The sequence below is a fragment of the Amblyomma maculatum genome, chromosome 3 (assembly GCF_055883805.1).
Source record: "Amblyomma maculatum isolate TAMU_Amacu chromosome 3, ASM5588380v1, whole genome shotgun sequence".
Lineage (NCBI taxonomy): Eukaryota > Metazoa > Arthropoda > Arachnida > Ixodida > Ixodidae > Amblyomma > Amblyomma maculatum.
Window position 1 is genome coordinate 59,058,502 of NC_139346.1, and position 20,433 is coordinate 59,078,934.

A 20,433-nucleotide genomic window follows, 5' to 3' on the forward strand; every position below is an offset into this window, starting at 1 on the left:
GACACCCTTAGAGTGAGTGGGGGTAGCTGTTCCGGTCGCGAAGGAGATGCCCTCGACTTGCGTGGCAAGCTCAGCCGGCATCCAACTACCTAGTAGTGACAGAAGGGGGTGGCCGTTTGGTGCCCAGCTGTCGCCGGTTCAAACCAGAGTAAGGATCGGAGTCAGAAGTAACAAACAAAACACAATTTATGCACAGCAAGAGACGATACAAAGGAGCACACAAGATCACTTGAAATACAACAGACGAGAGGTTCACAGAATACAAACGCTAAACATGCAACTACAGAATGATTCAATAACACAGGCTTTACAACAGATCAAACACGAGAGAGTTACATAAACAAACACCAAATTATTCACCGGGCACTGTTGCAGTCCGACGCCTCAAGAGTCACGATGTGGCCGCCATACGAGACGAGCGCCGCTTCCTTGAAAGTCCGTGGGCTTGCCAGCAGCGGGTGATCCCCGGGAGTCCAGCCGAAGTACAGGCGAGCACGTCGCAAAACACTGACGAACTGACTGACTGACTGACTCATCAAACGGCGCGGTCTCTTTAAATAGGGCGCGCCGCGTCTGTTTGTTAGCACGCGTCAAAGCTAGCGCGCACACACACTTAGCTTCGCTGGTTATAGCGCTCTCTCTTCCTCCCGTCGAGCCGCGCGTCGTCATTGGCTAGGTCCCATAGAAGATGCTGGAATTTTGTGGCGCATTCCAGTCCGATGAACCACCGTCCTCCCCGGGCAATGGGAAAGAGGGTGACGACAACGCGTACAAAGCTACGCGCTCTCCCGCGCGGGGAAGGGGGCTTTTCTCTCCATGCCTTCCACGCGACGCCGTGCGGGCCTCGCGCCGTACCGGCTTGATGAAAATGGGCGCCGATTTCGTGACAGATGCCTAGGGCAGCTGTTCGAGCCGTGAAGAAGACCCTCGTTCCATTTTTCGTTTTGGTCATTTGCCAGAGCTTTCCACTGAGGCAGCCCTTTCCATTTATTCTGAATCCCTCCTTCTTTCTTTCATTTACGGCACGGTTCAAGTGTCCACAGAGAAGTGTGACAGATAGTGCACATTTCTTTTATTTTACAGTACAATTTCACTAATGAGCATAGAAATCGTGACAGTTTATTGCAGTGATCTCAAGGCTCTGTTTGTGAACGTTACATTTTGGAAGAAATCGAAAAAAAAGAAAATTAAGAGAACTATCTGGACATTCGGTTCAGCGTTATTGAATGCCTCTAAAGTTTTTCACAGCATATTTTTTTCCGGCGCTCCTAACTCAGCTTTACACCGTATTCATTGTGTAGTAATAACCCTCATAGCTCCATCGATAAGCAAGATGAAAGCAGCGAATGGACTTGCCCCCTATGCACTGTTCCTTTTGTTTGACTGGTAGAAACAAATTCAAACAAGACAGGCTGCAAATAAACCGTGACAGCAACGTCCATCACTTCACAAATTCACATCCATCACTTCACATCACACATTCGTCCAAAGTTTTCGGCGGGTTCCGGACAAGTCCTGCAAAAAGCGATTCTTTAACGCCTCGCATTAACAATTTCACTCTCTCACCTTCGGTCCTGTTAGGGTCGGCGCGGCGAAACAGGCCCTTCATCTCCTCTACGTACACCAGGATGGGCTCGTTTGGGAGTTGAAGTCTCGATTAGAGGAGGGCCTGAGCTCATTCTTTTCGGACAGAACTTTCAAAGGGCATCAAAAATTCTGCTTTGAATATCTCCCAATCCTTTAAAGAAGTCTCGTGATTTTCGAACCAGACTCGGGCATGTCCTTGAAGAACAAAGTAGACTTGCCTGAGTTTTGCAGCGTCGTTCCAGCCGTTGAATTCTGCCACATGGTCGAAAAGGTCCATCCAGTCTTCCGCATCTTAGTCCGGTCATCCATGAAAGCAGGTAGGCTCACTGGGTTGGACGGAAACGCCCGGTGCTGTAGGCTGGGCCATTGACAGCCTTCCGAGATGGAATGGGATCCGGCAGCAGACCGTGTTCAGGTTGGAGCCCTTGAAGCCGACGACTGGTTCGGTGGCCTGTTGGCTGGTTCTCCAAGGTAACAGGAACAAGCCTGCGGTCTTCGCTTGTAGTATCAAAGGCAGCACCTCCACCAGATGTAATGCAGTGGTGACAAGGCCGTTGACGCCTAAAGAAGGCACAGGCCTGATGATACTGAAATTAACTCCTTATTGGGCTGACTAGCGCCCGCAAAAGAACTAAGCCACTCGGCGGCGGCAATAGCAACAAAGGTGATCGTCGATCGTCGAACCAAGAATGCCCGTCACACTCGTCAACGCTCAATTTAAAGGCTACTCCGAACAATCTAGAAAACGTCGCAAACTGTTACTAGCACAACCTGGAACATTGTAGAAACATACGCATCTTCGAGACAGATGTCGGCACATCGTTCGCGACAAAAAAATGATAACGCGTCGTATTGCGACAACGAGTATTAACAAACAAGGGATACAGAATTGATAGGGGTGTCAGAATCACAGTGATAAGGCCGCATGCCGGCAGCTGTTAAAACAACAAATACAGTTTTGAAGGTTTCACGGCATTATATATAAAGGGAAAGAATAAGAATTCTTATGCCAAATATTGAGCTTTGGCTGGACAGTAAATCGTATGCCAGATATTGGACTTTGGACAACAGGAACTATTTTTAACAAAAGCTATGAAAAAACTACATTTCTAATTTTGCTCAATGACAAACCATAAAAAAAAAACAATTCCTAATTTTTCTCAAATTTCTACAGGCGATGCTCAAGAGATAGATAATAAAGGATATTCGACGGTAGACACTTGACACGACTTGTGATGATGATTCTTGGCGCTTTTGATTCTTGTAACTCAAAGCATCAGCCTAGCTTTGGATCTCTACTTGTACCCTTGATAGCTTTTGATAATTTGATTATGCTATTTTTGTGCATATCTAGTTTATACCAGACCGTCTGCGCTATTTCACTGACTGACAGTTTAAGATGTCACTCTGCCCCTGTCAAGCGGTTCGTAGCAGCATTTATGAGTTGTACATCTCCATGATGTAACCTTTTTCCTTTCTGGAGAAATAAAGAATTCAATTGGAATGAAATTTGAGCTGAGCTGTATATAACTATCTAGACTGCATAAACCCAGAAGGAAGCACGCAACGATTTAAAGATATTCTTGCTTTGCTGGGGTCTCAGCTCAATGGAGGAAAGATAAACCCTTCTAGGCAACTCAATACCTTCATGTTCCATGAGTGTATTCCTGCTACCATTTGCAAGTATTCATCCCTTTTCTGGTCAAGCGATTGTTCCATTTTGTCCGCAGGCTCAAGGACCAGTTGCACGTTCTTTAGCCTCCCTGAAACGAGACCATATCAGACGTATATGTTATCACATTCGTACTGCCTGTTCTCTGTTCTAAGGTTGTTAAGGGAGTTTTCCCCTTAACCCGCCAATGCCACTGCAGGAGTTTTCCCACTGTCCTGTTGTAGAGAACACCAACATTATGGACGCATTTTAGCAACACTTTGTACAATCGATTTTTGTTTTAAAATGCTTTGCATGCCTAACGCTCAACTATGATACATTATCTTGAAGAAAGTCTTGGTCTTGGCCCTCATAAATTCCGCTAGCATGAAGCAGGCATGTGCTGCGTATGGGTCAGTTGCGACTAGTGCTTTTTCATGACGCACATTTTGGGTCTTACAATCCTGAAACCACTCCATATAAAATGATTTTCTCAGAAGAGTGACTATGTACATAAGACATCGGGCAAACCGCCTCCACATGCAGCTCGCAGTCACGAGAACCAGCCAGAAGCACCGATCATGTGTTCTGCGACGATTTACTGTTAGCTTTGTCATCCTATTAAGGCGATTGCGAACTGTCTTCCACTGAAGTTCTATAGGCTAGGAAAATTTGCGTCTATGTCTACAACTAATGTACAGCATAAAGCAGCATGTATGAATACGCGAAACAATAGGCCAATTCAGAGCAACAAACAGCTATATCAGTACAAGTTATGAAAAAGCATTTCTTTCTGTCGAAACCTCCGAAGTCATGGATGCATTATAAAATCATGGTGCAGATGAGCCATATGGGAAAAATACTGGACGATACCCATAGTAGCTGCAGGGCAACAATGTTTCTGGATAAAGAAAGGGAAGAAAAATGCGCAGAGGAAAGGAGTTAGGCAAGGACACGCGATCTCCCCAGTAGTATTCGCAGTTTAGAAGTGTTCAGGGACTCAGAATGGGAGCAGTTAAGGATAACGGTTGCTGGAGAATACCTCAGTAATTTACTATTAGTTGATGTCATTGCCTTGCTAAGTAACTCAGGGGATAATTTACAAAAATGATTAATGACCTAGACAAGAAAAACAGAAATGTAGGCTTAAATATTAATGTGAACAAGACTGAGGTAAGGTTTAACAGCCTAAGAAAACAACAGCAGTTTACAATAGGTAGCAAAGCACTCGGAGTGGAAGGCGAATGCGCATATTTAGGGCAAGCATTAACCGCAGACCTTGACCATGATTAGGAAACAACCACAAAAATAAGATTAGGATCAAGAGCATTTTAAAAGCACTCGCAGATCATGACTAGCAGCTTACCGGTATCGCTCAAGAGGAATGCATATAACAGTATCATCTTACTTGTACTCACCTATGGGGCTGAAACGTGGAGGCTAATCCAAAGAGTTCTACTTAAGCTGAAGACAACGCAGAGAGGTCTGCGGAAAGAATAATGGTAGGTATAGAGTTAAAGCTAGGAAGCGTGCAGGGCGGGTGAGAGAAATAACACGAGTTAACGACATTGTAGTGGAAATCGAGAAAAAATGGACACCGGCAGGGTACGTAGTGCGAAGAGAGGATAACCTATGCTTGCGAAGGGTAACAAATTGCATTCCAAGGGAAGGAAAGATTAGCCGGGAGACGCAGAAAGTTAGGTGGGTGGATGAGGTTAAGTTCGCACTGCTCAAACGGATGCAGCTAGCTTAGGGCCGGAATCGTTGAGTAATATGGGCGAGGCCTTCACCCTGCAGTGGGTATAATTCGGCTGATATTGATGACGACTATGATGTCAGTACACATTAGGAAGGGGCAGGGGCGGTATCTGCAAAAAGGTTTCGTGATAATTTAAAACTTTTTCATCTTAGAAATAAGACTGGACACTTTTAAGGATGTTCTTATAACAACTGCCTATAAAGAGATAGAGAGAGAAAAAAACACCTTTGTAAGCGAAGGTTTTTGTCTTCGGTTGCATTTAGCTGCTCCCGGTAGCTAGCAATTTAAGTCTGTTAGCGACCGCTTGCGCTCTTGCCGATGCCCGGGACGGGACGTCTGGGTCCCGGCAGGCGAGAACAGCTTCCCAGCGTGCGAGCGAGGGAGACGGTACTGGATCTACCGCAGGCGGATCCTCCGAGCAGTTTCAGATTATATAGTCTAAAATGGGCTCGCCGCACAGTTGCTAGTACGGATTTACTATGTCGGGAAAGATTTTGGCATACGTCGAGGGGTTTGGCTGCGACCGCGTTTGCAGCCGCCGCCACGTGGTAGCCTGTTCTCGGCTGAGCGAAGCGTGCGTAGGAGGCAGGCTCGCCCTAAGCTACTTGTAATTAGTGGTAATAGCCTCATGGTATCCAGTGACTCACCCCGTCGGGCACCCGCCGCCGAGATCCCATCACCAACCCTGCTGACAAAACCTCGAGCATATTGGTGAGCGGTCTCGTTCGCCGGGGCGCTCGAGTGAGCCGGGACCTATACGAGATCCACTGTGTTCCTGTCTTTTGGCAACGCGCCAAGAATTTTGAATGCAGTGGCGGAAATAAAACACCTTGCGAAGTTGCGAGGGGCTGTTTTAGAATCACTGAGAGTGGTGCTGGTTCCGTTTTGAACAGTTCCAAGGGCTATTGCAGCCTCTTCTGCCTCTTTTACACAATCCGTGACCATCGTAGCTGCTACCCTGCGGGAGATGCTCACCACGCTAACAGCGAAGGCCTCCTTTCCTGTATTGTTGTATTTCGCCGCATCAGCATACACGGCATTATCATCCCCTTGATACTTTTTGCCTAACATCTTCGCCCTGGCATTCTTCCGACTTTCGTGGCTATCCGATTGCATGTTCTTGGAAAGTGGTTCAAAGCGAACGCGTTCACGCATTTCTACTGGCAAGATCACCTGGCTTGAAGGGTCCTCGCCCTTTAAAACGAAGCCTCTCAGAACACACAGCGCAACCCCGCCCCAGTCAGCCTTAACCGTTGCTCTTGAGCTGTTAGTTATGCCTCAATGAGATCTTCGAGGGCGTTGTGCACCCCTGGTGACAGAAGTCTCGAGGTGAACGTTTTTCTGGGGAGACCGAGAGCCGCTTTGTATGCCGGCCTTATCAGGCAATTCAATTTTCCACTACTGGCCTTTTTGAGGTCCATACACGAGCAGACTGAGGACGAAAGCCTGAACGAGCCGACATGCGTTGTGCTCTTTGGTCACTATGGTCTGCACGATCGAGGTCGATAACCTTTCCAGGGTTACCTTGTCGCACCTGTTGGATTGCATAAACATCCCAAACACACGGATCGTTTCTACCTCCGGTATTTCGTTTTCCTGGTTTTATAGCTGTATCTTGTTCGGCTTTGTTTTGCAAGCACATCCGTTATCACGGATGACCAACAGTTCCAACATCTGTGGGGAGCATTCCAAAACTGCCCAACGGGCGTGGGCGTCTACGAAGTCCGCCGCCTCTTGTAGGGCTTCCTCGCCCGTCTGATCACTGAATCGTCTAAATCCTGACGTCATCAGCGTATGGGGTGTGTCTAATACCTTGCATGGCGTCAAGCTTTTTAGGGAGCATGATCAGCTCAGCGTTTAATAGAAAAAGGGATAACACCGACCCATGCGACATGCCCCGGTTTCCCAGCGTTATGTGTCCCTACTTGAGTTCCCCTACGGTAAGCTCCGCAGTCTTGGTGGACAAACAATCTCTTATATATTCGTAGGTGTGTCGCCCTACGTTTAGTTCCGTCAGTTTGGACATCATTGCCTCGTCGGAGACGTCATCGAACGCATTCTTCAATCAAGCCTTAGCATGGTCCGCGTACCATGACCGTCCCCTGAGTCTCCTGATTCTCTAGCGAATTGAAGCATCCCGTCCAGCGTTGACAGATGCGACCGAAATCCGATCATTGTGTGCGGTATGTGGAGATGGGTTTCTACGTAGTTCTGCAAACTCGTGCTCGATGAGCTTACCCAGGCATGACGTAAGGGAAATAGGTCGAAGGTTATTGATGTTTAGCTTTTTGCCGGGTTTCGGTATAAAAATGACTGTCACGTTTCTTTGTTGGCGGAAAGTTTCCCCCTTCCAGCGCTTGTTCATATAATCTGTTAAAACCTGGATCAAACTGTCATCAAGATTTCTAAGGATTTTGTTAGTTATTGCGGCCGTCCCCGCCGGCGAGGCCGTCCGGATTTTCTCCATCGCAGTTATCACCTCCGCGGTGCCGATATCCGCGTCTAGTGCCTCATTCTCCGCCCCAATATATCAGGGGAGGGGGGGGGGGTGCCTTCCCATCTATTGTCGTGTTGAGGTATTTATTCTTCTGTATTGGATGAATGGAGAAAGAGAACAATATATTGAAATGTCTGTTAACATTCGTCTGCGTAGCCTACACTTTCACGTCGAGTACATAGCGGAAGCTTTAGAAATACCCTCTTACGTTTTATTCTTGTTTTCTATTTTGGTGTTCGCGGCTTTTATTAAGAAAGGATGAAAACGCAGGTGCAGAGTACCACAAAAAGACGAAGTTTTCTCTGCATGAATTATCAAGGCCATTCCCGCCACCTTTATTTTAACTCGGCGACACCAGCACCACTACGCCTCACTGATGTCAGAAATTGATGTCGCTTTATCAAGAATAAGTTACTTTATACCATCTATGGAGGAAAATGATCTCCTCCGGCATTTACAGGAAATGTAAAGCAAGGGAAGAAGTAGCAGTTCTTCACGACTGCCACTGAGGTTCTATTACAATGCTGACAAAGTGAGAAGTCTGTGATTATAAGAAACAAAAGAATGTAACTTGTTTTTTCACGTACATCTTTTGCTACGCCTCGAGCCTTGTGTGAAGAATTCTTAGCGGAATTAGAAATGTGGTTTTAGAGCTTATTTTTGAAAAAAGTCCTATAATCCAAAATTATGTATTTGGCATAAGAATTCTTATACTTTCCCCCGCTACGTAATAGGTAAAATTACAGCACTTTATTATTGTACAAGTGCTTATCAATTCTCAAAACTTTGAAAAAGGTATGGCTTCTAGATAGATAGATGGATTTATTGAAAGGAAAAGGCAGAGAGGTTGGCCCGAATAATTCAAATCTGGCCTGCTGCTCTGCACTGGTCAAGGGAAGGAGAGAAGAAAGAAGGTCATGATGGGTGACGATGTGGGAGAAGGCATATGAAATATATATACAGACACAGCAGCTTGCTTTACAAGCGCGAATCAAGTCCGCTGGCGCACAAATAACGGCAAAGAGCACGCACTGCCTGGACGCCTTTCCCCTTGTCCTGCCAAGCGCCCAGCAGCAGTTCCTCCGACAGAGGTCTCTTGTCTAAACGCTTCAAGGAAGCAGCTAGCAAATTTCTTTCCTTCGCATACTCTGGGCACACCAATAATACATGGTCCACAGTCTCTGGGATGCCCCAAGTTGAACATTCCGGTCAGTACACCTGTCCAATTAAATGTAAGTACTTGCGCGTGAAAGCCACGTTTAAACGAAGTCTATGTATCAAGTATGCCTGATGACGCGGAATATCACGCAGAACATTAAATTTAAATGTTCGATCGAGCCTTCTTAGACGGATGTGTCGGGCGTCTGATTGAGCCCAGTAAGCTGCTGTAGCAATATTCATACAACTCTTTAGAAGACACGTCGTATCCGCTCTTGAAAAAGGCACAGGGGTTTGGAAGCCATTGATGACTGCGCGTTTCGCTTCAACATCGGCCTGCTCATTCCCATGGAGGCCGCAGTGGGCAGGGATCCATTGAAACATTATCATGTGGCCTTGCAGCTGGGCAGATGTGATGAGCTCCATATTGTTTAGTGCCAGGGACTGATAGGCAGTGTGGCGTAAGAAGTTTTCCAAAATTTGTAACGCAGTCTTCGAGTCCGTGAATATACACCATTTTTGAGGTAGTTCCCTACATATATAGCGAATAGATTCCCGATTGGCTACAAGTTCGGCAGCGGTTGATGTAGAGGTATGTCCCAAAAGGAAATGCAGAGTCGTTTTCTGAGCTAGTATGACCACAGCTGCAGCGGATGCCTGTGCTGACACAGATCCATCGGTGTATACGTGAATATAATAGAGGGTTTACAAAAGTACGTCTGGCAACCGTGAGCGGCACGCTGATCCCGGGCTGGCCGCCATATTTTGTTCGCTCCATCTGTTCGCTTCGTGTCCGTCCGTCAGCGCTCGCCGTTCTGTTCGCGCTTTTCACGCTTTAACCTAGTGTGGTGTGCTTGGGCCTCTCTTCGGTTCCTGGCGGTTTCTGTAAGCGACGCCTAGAAGCGTGTTTTGACAGCCGGGACGTGGCGGGGCGCACCGGCCGCGCTGCCGAGCGCAGTTACAAATTGCTTTACGAGTCGTGCATGGGCCCCTCGGCAATCCGCAGCGTCATCCTTATCCAGGTACAGTATCTAGAGTTCTGCAGTGCGGACTTTTTTTTTTGTCTGTGCGCCTTTGCTGTGTACTTAAACGCCTATGAGAGATCATCGCGAGTTTGTTTACTTGGTTTGCGCAATCATCGTCGCTCATCCTACTGGAAGATACTTGGTTGGTGAAATGAGCGAGGATGCATTTTATTTTATGATAAAAGGATCGTGCGTAATTTGACGTAAGTTGGAGTGGCGATTAGCACTTTCCTTCCCATACCGTCGACGCAGTAGTTGGCACGAGTTTCGGAAATAATCGGGGAATGCGTAAAAAAAAGTGCCATGGTAATTTGTGCTTCCAGTGATTAAAGATTGATTGGTGTGTGATAGGCGATGACGAGTTAATAAAATCTTTGTAATTAATTGACCAATTGATGAAATAAAGAAACTAAAAAAGAAAAATTGGAAAGTAAGGGTTTAAAGGTGTCAGAATGAAAAACCAGTGCTTGGTGATGCTAAGGAACAAAATTTGGAACGTGTAATTGATTAATTGAAATAATTGAAGAATGTGTTGAAATATTGAAATAAGTGAAGAACGTGTCAAATTAGAATGGAAAGCCGATTGTTGTTGACGCATGCGTATTGGTGTATAAAAATATGAAACGTCAAATAGAATAGAAATAAATATAAAAATGATGAAATATAACATAACATACATAACATAGAAATATAACATACATAACAAACATATAACATACTACACACAAGTGTAGTATGTTATATGTATGTTATAACGTACTACACACAAGTGTAGTATGTTATATGTTTGTTATGTATGTTATACTTCTATGTTATGTATGTTATGTTATATTTCATCATTTTTATATTTATACATACTAAACTTGTGTGTAGTATGTTACTTTTGATGAATTCATATTTCACTGCATTGTATTCTTTTCGCCCCCCCCCCCCCCCCCCCCCTGCTAGGGCCCAGTTAGGGCCTGCAGTATTCGGTAAATAAATATCACACGTGAAGAAAGAAAACATCCTGCATGTGTGTGTATGAGAGAGAGACACTATCGCGTTATACCTTTAACGGCGGAGCTTAAGTGACCCCCTAATTTGTCTATAACGATATGATATAATATAAATCTTATTTTATGAACACAGCCAGTTGCACAAAGCACAAACACTTCGCAGTAATGTGAGTTGACTTTTCAAATTTCTTTTCGTTTCAGCCGAGTTCCTACTCCTCCGAGTTCCTCGAAGCTTCCAATGTCAGCGCTTTCATATGAGATTACGGCTTCAAATGTTTACATTCTGACAAAGGGAATAAACAAGAAATCGACATATTTAAAAATTCCAGTGAATTTCAGGTAGCTGTGAATTAGCGAACCATCGGGTGACTCGAAAAAACGCACAAAAGTGAAGCGCACGCTTCGTTATTTTATCGACCGCGCTGGCAGGTATAAAACCTGAGCTGCGCGCTTTGGACGTGGACCGGTCGAAACGGGCTGCACGTGAGCATGTTACATCACATTAGTGGGATGTCATCTTTTCCTGCTTTTCTAGACGCCGCGGGTATGGCAGGCGCTTGTTTTTGCAGCGTGAAACACGCACCTCGGGCGCACTAGACAACCGTATTGCTCTCTGCACCAAGCACTACCATTTCGTACGACTGTGAAAAGTAGTTTGGGTAATTATGCCCATGTCTTAAATCCAATACACAATGGTAAATGCAACCTACGTACAAAATGTTTCAAAGAACGTATTTGCACAATAGCGTTCGTTATGCATCCATTGCTTCTTCTCCCGTGTCCTCCATCGCACTCAAAACAACCTTGCTGTTTTAGGTGATAGCACGCTCTGTGAACTAGCTCCCAGTCAGAGGGACGTGCAGTAATGCTTTACATGATGCAAGTGACCCTTGTCAAGCTGATCAGGACTGCAAACGAACGGTCGCATACACGCGTATACCTTGATTCCGCGCGCCGCTACGACGGTGCGCTGGCTGCAAAAGGGCACGCAACAACATGCTGGCATCATTCCGAATAGAGCTTGGAGCTAACAGCGACTGCTGTGATGTTATAAATGAAACAATCGCTTGTGAGCACTCCAATGCACCTTACGGTGCATGCACGGGTTCTACGAACGCGCACGTTAACAGCGTACTCGATGAGAGGCGCGGGCGGACTGAGCAAAACATGGCCGCCGCACGCAGTTTCTGTTTCTTTCACTAGATGGCGCTAACTTTTGTAAATTCTCTATTGGGATATTCTGACCAGATGTGTGCCAGAGTAAGTTGTTTGAGTCCACTAATTGGTACCATCGATTTCTTTAGTATTCCGGGAACACGAAGGTGCATTAAAGGTTTATCTATTGTCCATGGTGGTTGGGTGGGACGATATGGGAGGGCATACCCTTTCGGTACTTGCGAATGATGGCAGCGGAGTGCACTTGTATAACTGCAGTCCGGCCTCTCATCCAGAATCTTACTGAGTGGGTGAAAACGGTGTCTTGTAAGAGCTCGTAAATATACACGAAGTGGTTCGTGTGACAAGTATATGGACATTGGGCGAGCGTGTGCCTCTTCAATTGTGCCTTTGTTAGAGTTGCATCTGGGCAGTCCAAGGCATATTTTCAGTGCCTGCGCTTGCACGCTCTCTAAAGTCCGCAAGCAGGAAATGCTCATACTAGAGAGTACTGGGAGACTGTACCGGATGTAGCCAACAAACAGAGCCTCGTAAAGCCGTATTAAGGAGCGCTCAGTTGGACCCCATTTGATGCCAGCTATGTAACGAACTACATGGCAAAAATTAATTAGCCTTTTCTTCACCATAGCAATATGTTTCGACCAAGATAGTCGGTGGTCAATAATTACTCCCAAGAATGTGTGCCTGGAGACGTATGGTATTACGACTCCATGAAGGGTAATCGGGTAGCGGCTGACACATTTTCCCGTAAACGCGATCACTGCACACTTTTCTGCTGCTAAAAATAAACCTTGACGCCGTAAGTACATCCATGTTGATGACACAGCTCGTTGCAGTCTCGCACGTAGTTGTGGGCGCGTCGAACCAGAGGCCCAGATGCAGATATCGTCAGCATATGCACTTATGCGGATGTTAGTTGGCAGTTCACTCACCAGGCCAATTAGCGCAACGTGAAATAAAGTTGGGCTGAGACCTCCTCCCTGTATAACTCCACGACCGACCTGAAAGCGGGTAGTATCTCCTTCAGGCGTAGTCATGTAAACAGAGCGGCCGCTGAGATAGCTTACAATCCACAAGTACAGCCGGCCACCAACTCCCACGTTGTCAAGTCCATCAAAAATAGCTTCATGGAGGACGTTGTCGTAGGCTCCCTTTACATCTAAAAATGCAGCAGCTACTAGTCGACGGTGAAGCTTTTTGTGTTCTACTGTCTCCACAAGGTCGATGACGCTGTCAATGGAAGAGCGTCCGCGGCGAAATCCAGGGGCAAGATTTCGCACTTTCTCGCCGAGCTAAACGACAAGTTTTGCGCCACCTGGAGAGGTTAGGACGACCACGTTGGAGACAATTCTGCTCATCACTGGATCCCCGTAAGCCGCTCTCGCGTATCTGGCATGTTGCGAGAAGCTTGCGCACACCTCCACGAGAAAGGCACCCTTTTCGTGCCCTGGCCCTTTACCAACGCCGCAATGAAGTTGACGTAGCTGAAGATTTTTGTAAAATGGTTGTGGGCACAAACCAGGCACAGTTACCAATTTCAGAGGTTTTTGCACCACGTTCGCCGAGTGATCAATACGACGTGCCCTTTACAATAGCTGAATTAGACGCCGCTCTTGCTTCTTGTCGGCGTTCATCTGCACCTGTTCCTGACGGGATTACTTATCCAACCTTATCAAACCTAGGCAAGGATGGTAGAACTGCACTACTTAATTATTTCAATGATATATGGACTTCTAGTACTGTTCCTGAACACTGGAAAATTAGCCGCCTGGTTGCTCTTTTTGAAGCCTGGAAAGCCTCCTCTCGAACTTACCTCATACCAACCAGTTGCCCTAGCAAGCTATGTTGGAAAAGTTATGGAGCGCATGGGGCTGGCAAGACGTGAGTGGTATCTAGAGAGTAATGATCTTTATCCGAATATGATGACAGGTATGGCTTCTAGTTGCGGAGAAAAGAAATCGTAAACATGGCCCACCTGTAATTTCAATGCACAAAATATATGTCATTTGTTGGTCACTGCAATATTTTTTTACAGTAACTAATAGCATAATAACTTACTCTATAGCATCCACTCAATGCAGCCTTATGGCTAAAAGCAGGCATTGGTAAGCCTTAATTCCCTTTTCAAGACAATCATAAACACAATCCATCTCTCATGAAATTTTGTGGTGAAACCTGCATATGTCGTAGTCCCTTGTCGCACGTTAATTTTCGAAAGCAAGTCTAATATTAATTATAATTCGCGTTGGGAAAGTTCGAGGAGTTCTTTCTTCTTATTATTTAGTAACATCAAGAGCAGCTTATCAAACGCATATTGACGCCAAATAAGTAGAGATTTCTCGAGACACATGCTCTTCGACGCGCTGAAAATAAGCAATGATATGAAAGACGAAAAATTCTAGGTATATTTATTGAATTTAACCAGTCCTTTTCGGTTGGTCGGTTTGGTCTGGATGGAAATGAAGAGTAAGAAACCGGTGCAATGTACGTGGCACTGGAGCAACTGCTGTACCATTTTCATTATATATACTCCCAGGGAGATCAAAACTCCCATTCAGTAGAATATCTCTGGTAGATGAAGCGAATAAAGTACTGCTGCTCTTCTCTGTCGTTTTGGTAAACGGTAAAACAGCACGTAAGATACCGTTCGTTTCGAATTCCTGTCATAATGGGCTCGGAATAACACGCGTATACATTTTTAGATACTTTGGAGTCTTCTTCACGTCTAATTTAAAATGACACGCTCACGTTGATACAACATGCCCTGAAGCAATCAGAAAAACGTCAATACCTAAAACGCTATATAAAAACGTCACTACATAGTACAACTTCACCTCCTACGCAATTCTTGAGCGGCAAATTCTTGAACACGACTCAGTTGTCTGGCCCCGCACTGTGCATGTGACACTGAAAAACAAGAATTTATTTAGAAATAAGTTTGGTTTGGTTTGCTTTGTGAGGTTTAACGTTCCAAAGCGACTCAGGCTATGGGAGACGCCGTATTGGAGGACTCCTGGAATTTCGACCCCCTGGGGTTCTTTAACATGTACTGACATCGCACAGCACACGGGCGCCTTGCTTTTCGCCTCCATCGAAAAGCGGCCGCTGAGGCCGGCCGTCGGTCCCGCGTCCTTGGGAACAGTATTCGAGCGTCGTAACCACTGCGCCACCCCGGCGGGGTCATTCAGAGAAAAGCGTAAAGAAGTGTAAGATTTATTCGCCGTCCTTACGACCGGAACTTTGCACCGTCTTTATGTGCAAAGGAACTATAGACAATCCCTCGCACAGAACACGCTGCACTGACCCCCAAATATCACGCCTTTTCGTGTTTTTGTAAACTGTTTAGAGTTTATTTTTTCTCCCATGTCGACTGAACTGAAATCTGGAGCAACCTTAAGGGTTCCTTACTTAGTCTTCCTCCGGCAGATATATACGATCAAACAACGTTTAATTTGTAAAATGCGTTCAGCTGGAAAGCTAATAAAAGAGTGAACAGCGTACTTCGTCACAGAGACACTCGAGACTATATTTTCAAGTGATGAAGAAAACTAACGAGACCTTTACGATTGCTGTTTTGATAATAATTAAGATCGATCAAGAGATGATGTTCTGTTTTGAGACCCACAGAGCGTTATTCGTTTTTGCCAGAAAGAATATTCTTAGCTTTATATAGTATATTTCAAATTGAATATTTTCACTAATACATATTTGATATCGAAATTAAATCCAGTGGCATAAATGTTCCAGGTGAATGTGTGCATTATCTGGCCTCTTTCAGCAAATTGCCGAAATAACATCCTCTTGCTTTTTCACAGTGCAAGTGGTATCTCAGGGCTGAGCACAAAACATCGGCATACGAGAGAAGCGAGTGCAATGAGCAGAAAGAGTAATGGTTTAAAAAGAGGTTAATAAATAGAAGAAATGTTTCACATGAACAGGCTATTTCTGTCCTAAGGCTTCCAAAACTCTGGCATGGAGGCATATCTCATTACTTTCACAAAGCTGCTTTTTATTCATATTTCGACAGCTTTAAATTTAAAAGCCAATACATGGATCATGTCGAGTTGTTCTACCACGTTTCTGCGTTACACAGTTAGAAAATGCACTGACTGCAGTAGTTGCACTGTATTACAAGGACTAACGTTTCCTAAGGTTCGCGTTCTCTAACACGGGCAGCGCGAGCAAAAATTGAAGAAGATGGCATCCACGTTAGTTCTGGAAGCCGAGTGAAGGGAAATAGTGGCCCTCGAATGACTGAATATACAGACCAAACATCGGAATTGTCACGTCGAATCTGCTTACTCGTTTCTTTAAGGAGCAAGAACAAAAAGAAGAGCGAGATGTTCTTGCGCACACGCGGATGTTCGGAGGAGGAGAAGTGAAGTTCACTTGTAGAAAGCCGATGTTGCTCGTGCTTCGTCTACGGGAGAGCACTGGCGTTTTAGAGTACCCATCCGTTTACACCTTCCGGAAACATCTGTTTCAGAAGACGTCGTACATGGCATTGTAAAGTAGATTTCCTTCGGGCCTAGTTTTCCGTTCGGAGGCTTCCTTTATTCATCATTATAGGCAAAATCGTAATACAAGAATATTTTCTTGTTCGTATTTCTCAATTGAATGAACCCTGAGCAAGTTATTATCTATCTTCCGAGGGCGTCCTTCCGTGCAACTGAAACCGTATAACTCACGGATAATTATGCGTGTTAGCAGCAAAAGAGCTTCAAGAACAGCCGAAGAAATTCCAGAAACAAAATTCAACTCCAGCCTAATATGAAGCAGCAGGTAATAAATAAAATAAATACAATAAATAAATAAATATATATATATATATATATATATATATATATATATATATATATATATATATATTTATTTATTTATTGTATTTATTTATTTATTATCTGCTGCTGCTGATATATATATATATATATATATATATGTATATATATATATATATATATATATATATATATATATGCAGCAGATAATAAATACAATAAATAAATAATGATTGGGCAATGTTAGCCACAGATGTTTGTTTTTTATTTGGATATAAATTGTGGTTTAAGCGGTGGGTGAGAGATCATACTTTTGACTTATTAATTATTGTTTGTGCGATCCATTCGGGAAATTTTGTTTGCAATACATTACAAGAAGAGGGTTTTTGCAATATATGTTGCGTGAGGCAAAAGTACATTAGGTGTCCTAGCTGAATACATAACTGTTTTAAAAACCGCGGCGTGTGCTAACACAGTGAAAGCAACTCAGAGCTGTGTAGAGTCGCGCTTACCAACTCTATAGAAATCATTCCTTCGCCGAAGATCATTGATGACTAATTGCTGGTATAGTAACTTTTTCAATTCTCGGATTGATCGAAAAACACAAAGTCAATACACACGGACAGTCCACATATGGGCTGCTGTCGCACGAAGCGAACTTATGGTTGTCCGATGATTAACAAATCACAGCCCCATCGGCGCAACATTTTCATCCATGACCCGTTTCCCAACCATTTCAGCCCAGAAGAGCCGAACACCAGGCCGGGAAAAATCTTGTACCCACTGAAAAATCCGTCGGCATCCACTGCCGAAACAACCAGCTGCGATGTTTCCAACAGCGTACGAATTGCTTAGATTTATTTTGTGGTCTTCAAAGAAAGCTACCACATGACGAGATGCTAATCTTACATCTGTCGCAGTGCACACAGAAAGTCTCAGGTCTCATCATGGAGAGCACTTTAAAGAAAATCGCATTTTGTTCTCTGAGGCGCATCAAGCGATTTTGAAGCTGCATCGCTTTCACGTGGAAGTGTGTTTATGTATTGCTGAAGCTACGTTTAAGACGGGTAAACACTGAATTACGTACACGCTTTCTGGCTGAAAACGCTTCAGTCAGCTATTCTTCAATGCAATCTACAAATTCGGTTTTGACACTTGATGATTATAACAAATAATGAAACGTTTACAAATTAGATTCTACTAGTATAGACTAGACCACGCCATATTCTGTTTTTTTTTAACCTTGGTTACTTTTAGCTGGGACACCAGGGATACGTAGGTTAGGCGACCATAGCTGCATTCCGTTAAGAACAAATCAGCCACGGTCTGGTGTGCATGTGTGGTGTGCTTCTCAATTGCAATAGGAGGATGAGACCGGAATGCATCCTTCGAAGGCCATTGGATTTTGTGTTCGACACACTTCCCCTATTCCCGCAGGCATGTTCGAGCGGCCTGTTCGGAGGGGACGGCTATTATATAAATGCGCATACGTACCTCCTGGCAATTCGGGCACCATCAGTCTCGGTGCTCTTCCCGATCGTCCCTCTGGACGATTTTTGTGGATGGGTAACGCGGCCGGGCACTGATCCGTTGGCGATTTCTGGAACGTCATCTGTCCTAAATTTGTTTGTCTTTGCATCTGCATCAGCTGAATGTGTGTTCAATGTCAGCAGTGGCGTATGCATTCCATGGTTTAACCGCTTAAAGATGTGAGATGCGCTGGGCAATTCATTCTGCATTGATATTGAAAAGAAAGCCTTGTCTTTCAGCGCAATTGTCTCAGGCTGAGCTACGCAGCGCCAGACAGGGTGAATGGCAGCGGGCGAAACGACAGTCGGTATCTGCCATTAACCCTGGTAAACTGCGCCAAACTAGCGTTTTCGCATGTTGCACTAGGATTACCTACGTTAAACATTTACCCTCTTCTTCAGTTTTATCGAGATAGGACAATTGAAGTATTCACTTTTTAACACTTTCTTGAAGGGTAAATACCGACCTTTTGTGTCCGTTTTTGTGTCGAATTACAAAATGTAAAAAATATAGAATTCAATTGAACATACTTCCCGGTTAATTATTGTGCGGTCGCACTCGTCTGGGAAAATTGTTTTCATGGGCCCTATCGTTCAGGCAATGGCTTCTTTTTATTTGAACTTTTTCGCACTTTTATTCTAGCTTGAACTTTCAATTATTTACATGTGTTTAAACGCCGCAAAAAGCAATACAGTATCTTAATGTTACCTCCCAGAGGACTACGCACATAGTGCATGCAGGGCGCTTTATGTAACCTTTGTCACGGCTCGAAATGATTACCGCGCCTGGATAAAACCAAGCCAATATTTGTTTCCATGTGGCAGCTTAGGGTACATTAGACGTTGTTGGAAACAGTGAATAGATCAGAATGAAACTGTAATATCTATTTTAGCCCCAAGTTTGTTTAGTAATAGGGAAGTGTGCTTTCAAAAACATGCAGCCGAATTTCCTGCAGAAATGTACTACTTCTGCGCAGATGTGCAGCGTACTGCACCCGTTAGGTTCTGGGTAATGCATTGAGGATTTTTTTTTATTGTCCCGCTTCAAAATTTAGCTATTCACGTTTATTATTTAACAAATGCCTCAAAGGCCATATTGATGGCGTATGGAATGAGGGAGTTACACTCAGCAAATGAAACTTTCAATAGATGATCTGAAGGATGATGAGTCGGTTTGGTAAACGATGGCATTTGGCAAGTCATTCCAATTCCTTGCTGACAGATTAAAAGAAGGTGACAAGTGTTTCACTGCCCAGAAACAAAACAGTTAACACCGGAGCAGAGGCAGGTTGTGCTCTCCAACGAAGAGCTGGAAGAACTAGTCAACTTGGTCTACCGGGCATGCGGTGCGGCCGTGGTCCCCACTTCAGCCCTGGACTGAGGCATCCGCCCGCTGAATTTAGTTGCGCACCCGCTTCAGAGACAATTACATTTTCATTTACTCCCTCCCTCCTAAATTGCAGAAAAAAACAATGCAGAAAAAGTTTATTACTTTCTTCGAAACAGACTGATAGAGATAAATATCAAGAAAATATCAACGTGCTGCTATGCTTACATATGGCAGCCAGTTGCGGCCCTTAAAATCAATTTAGACTCTCGAATTATCTCCTTAGCGTAACGTGACGCCGTTTCCGGCCCTTCAAGAAGAAGAACATTGGGGGATGCAAACAATTTTCAATTTCGAGCTCATCCTCACATTATTTACTAAGTCTACAAATAATCTTCGTTACTAAGAATCTTCGCGAAACCGGTTCCAGTGGAGGCATGCTGGCTGCAAAAACAAAGAAGAAGGAGAACAAATATGAATCCGCAAATCCAGAACATTGGCGTGACATCTACCAGTTGCGGCCGCTTACCAGCTTCCACAGTGCCTACACTGTGGCCAAGGCGAACAAAATGGGCCTGGGCGAGCACCGGCTTCGTCTGCTCGCTGTTTGTACTCGTGACAACATGCTTCCTGCTCTGGCTCTTTGTCATGCCGCACAAATTATGGCAGCGACGAGGGAACGCCACCGACTCACCCTTCTGCTGCCCCGAAGAAGCTTCCCAGCTGTTTGCCGTCATCAACAGGAATGTTTCGCCCTGCATCGACTTCTTCGCGTACGTCTGTGAGAACGCCATCAAGGATGGCGTCATCCAGGAAAGCGCCAGCCTGGATATATTGGTAAACTCAACACTAAAATGCACTTTGTCTCTAATCAGGGCCGTAATGCGTATTTTATTCTTCCTGCTATGGTGACCCTGTATAAACACGTTTGGTAAATATAAGTTGACC

At 44.7% G+C, this 20,433-nt stretch overlaps 1 protein-coding gene across 1 annotated transcript in view; it reads left to right on the forward strand.

The window, feature by feature from the left end:
• The window catches only part of LOC146194832 (uncharacterized), a 35,778-nt gene extending 16,239 nt beyond the window's left edge, over window positions 1–19,539 (forward strand). The window contains exons 3-4 of the mRNA XM_084596648.1: window positions 18,067–18,195; window positions 19,441–19,539. Coding sequence (XP_084452774.1) covers window positions 18,067–18,195; window positions 19,441–19,539 — 228 coding nt within the window. The remainder of the gene's footprint in view (window positions 1–18,066; window positions 18,196–19,440) is intronic.
• The last annotated feature ends 894 nt before the right edge of the window (window positions 19,540–20,433 follow it).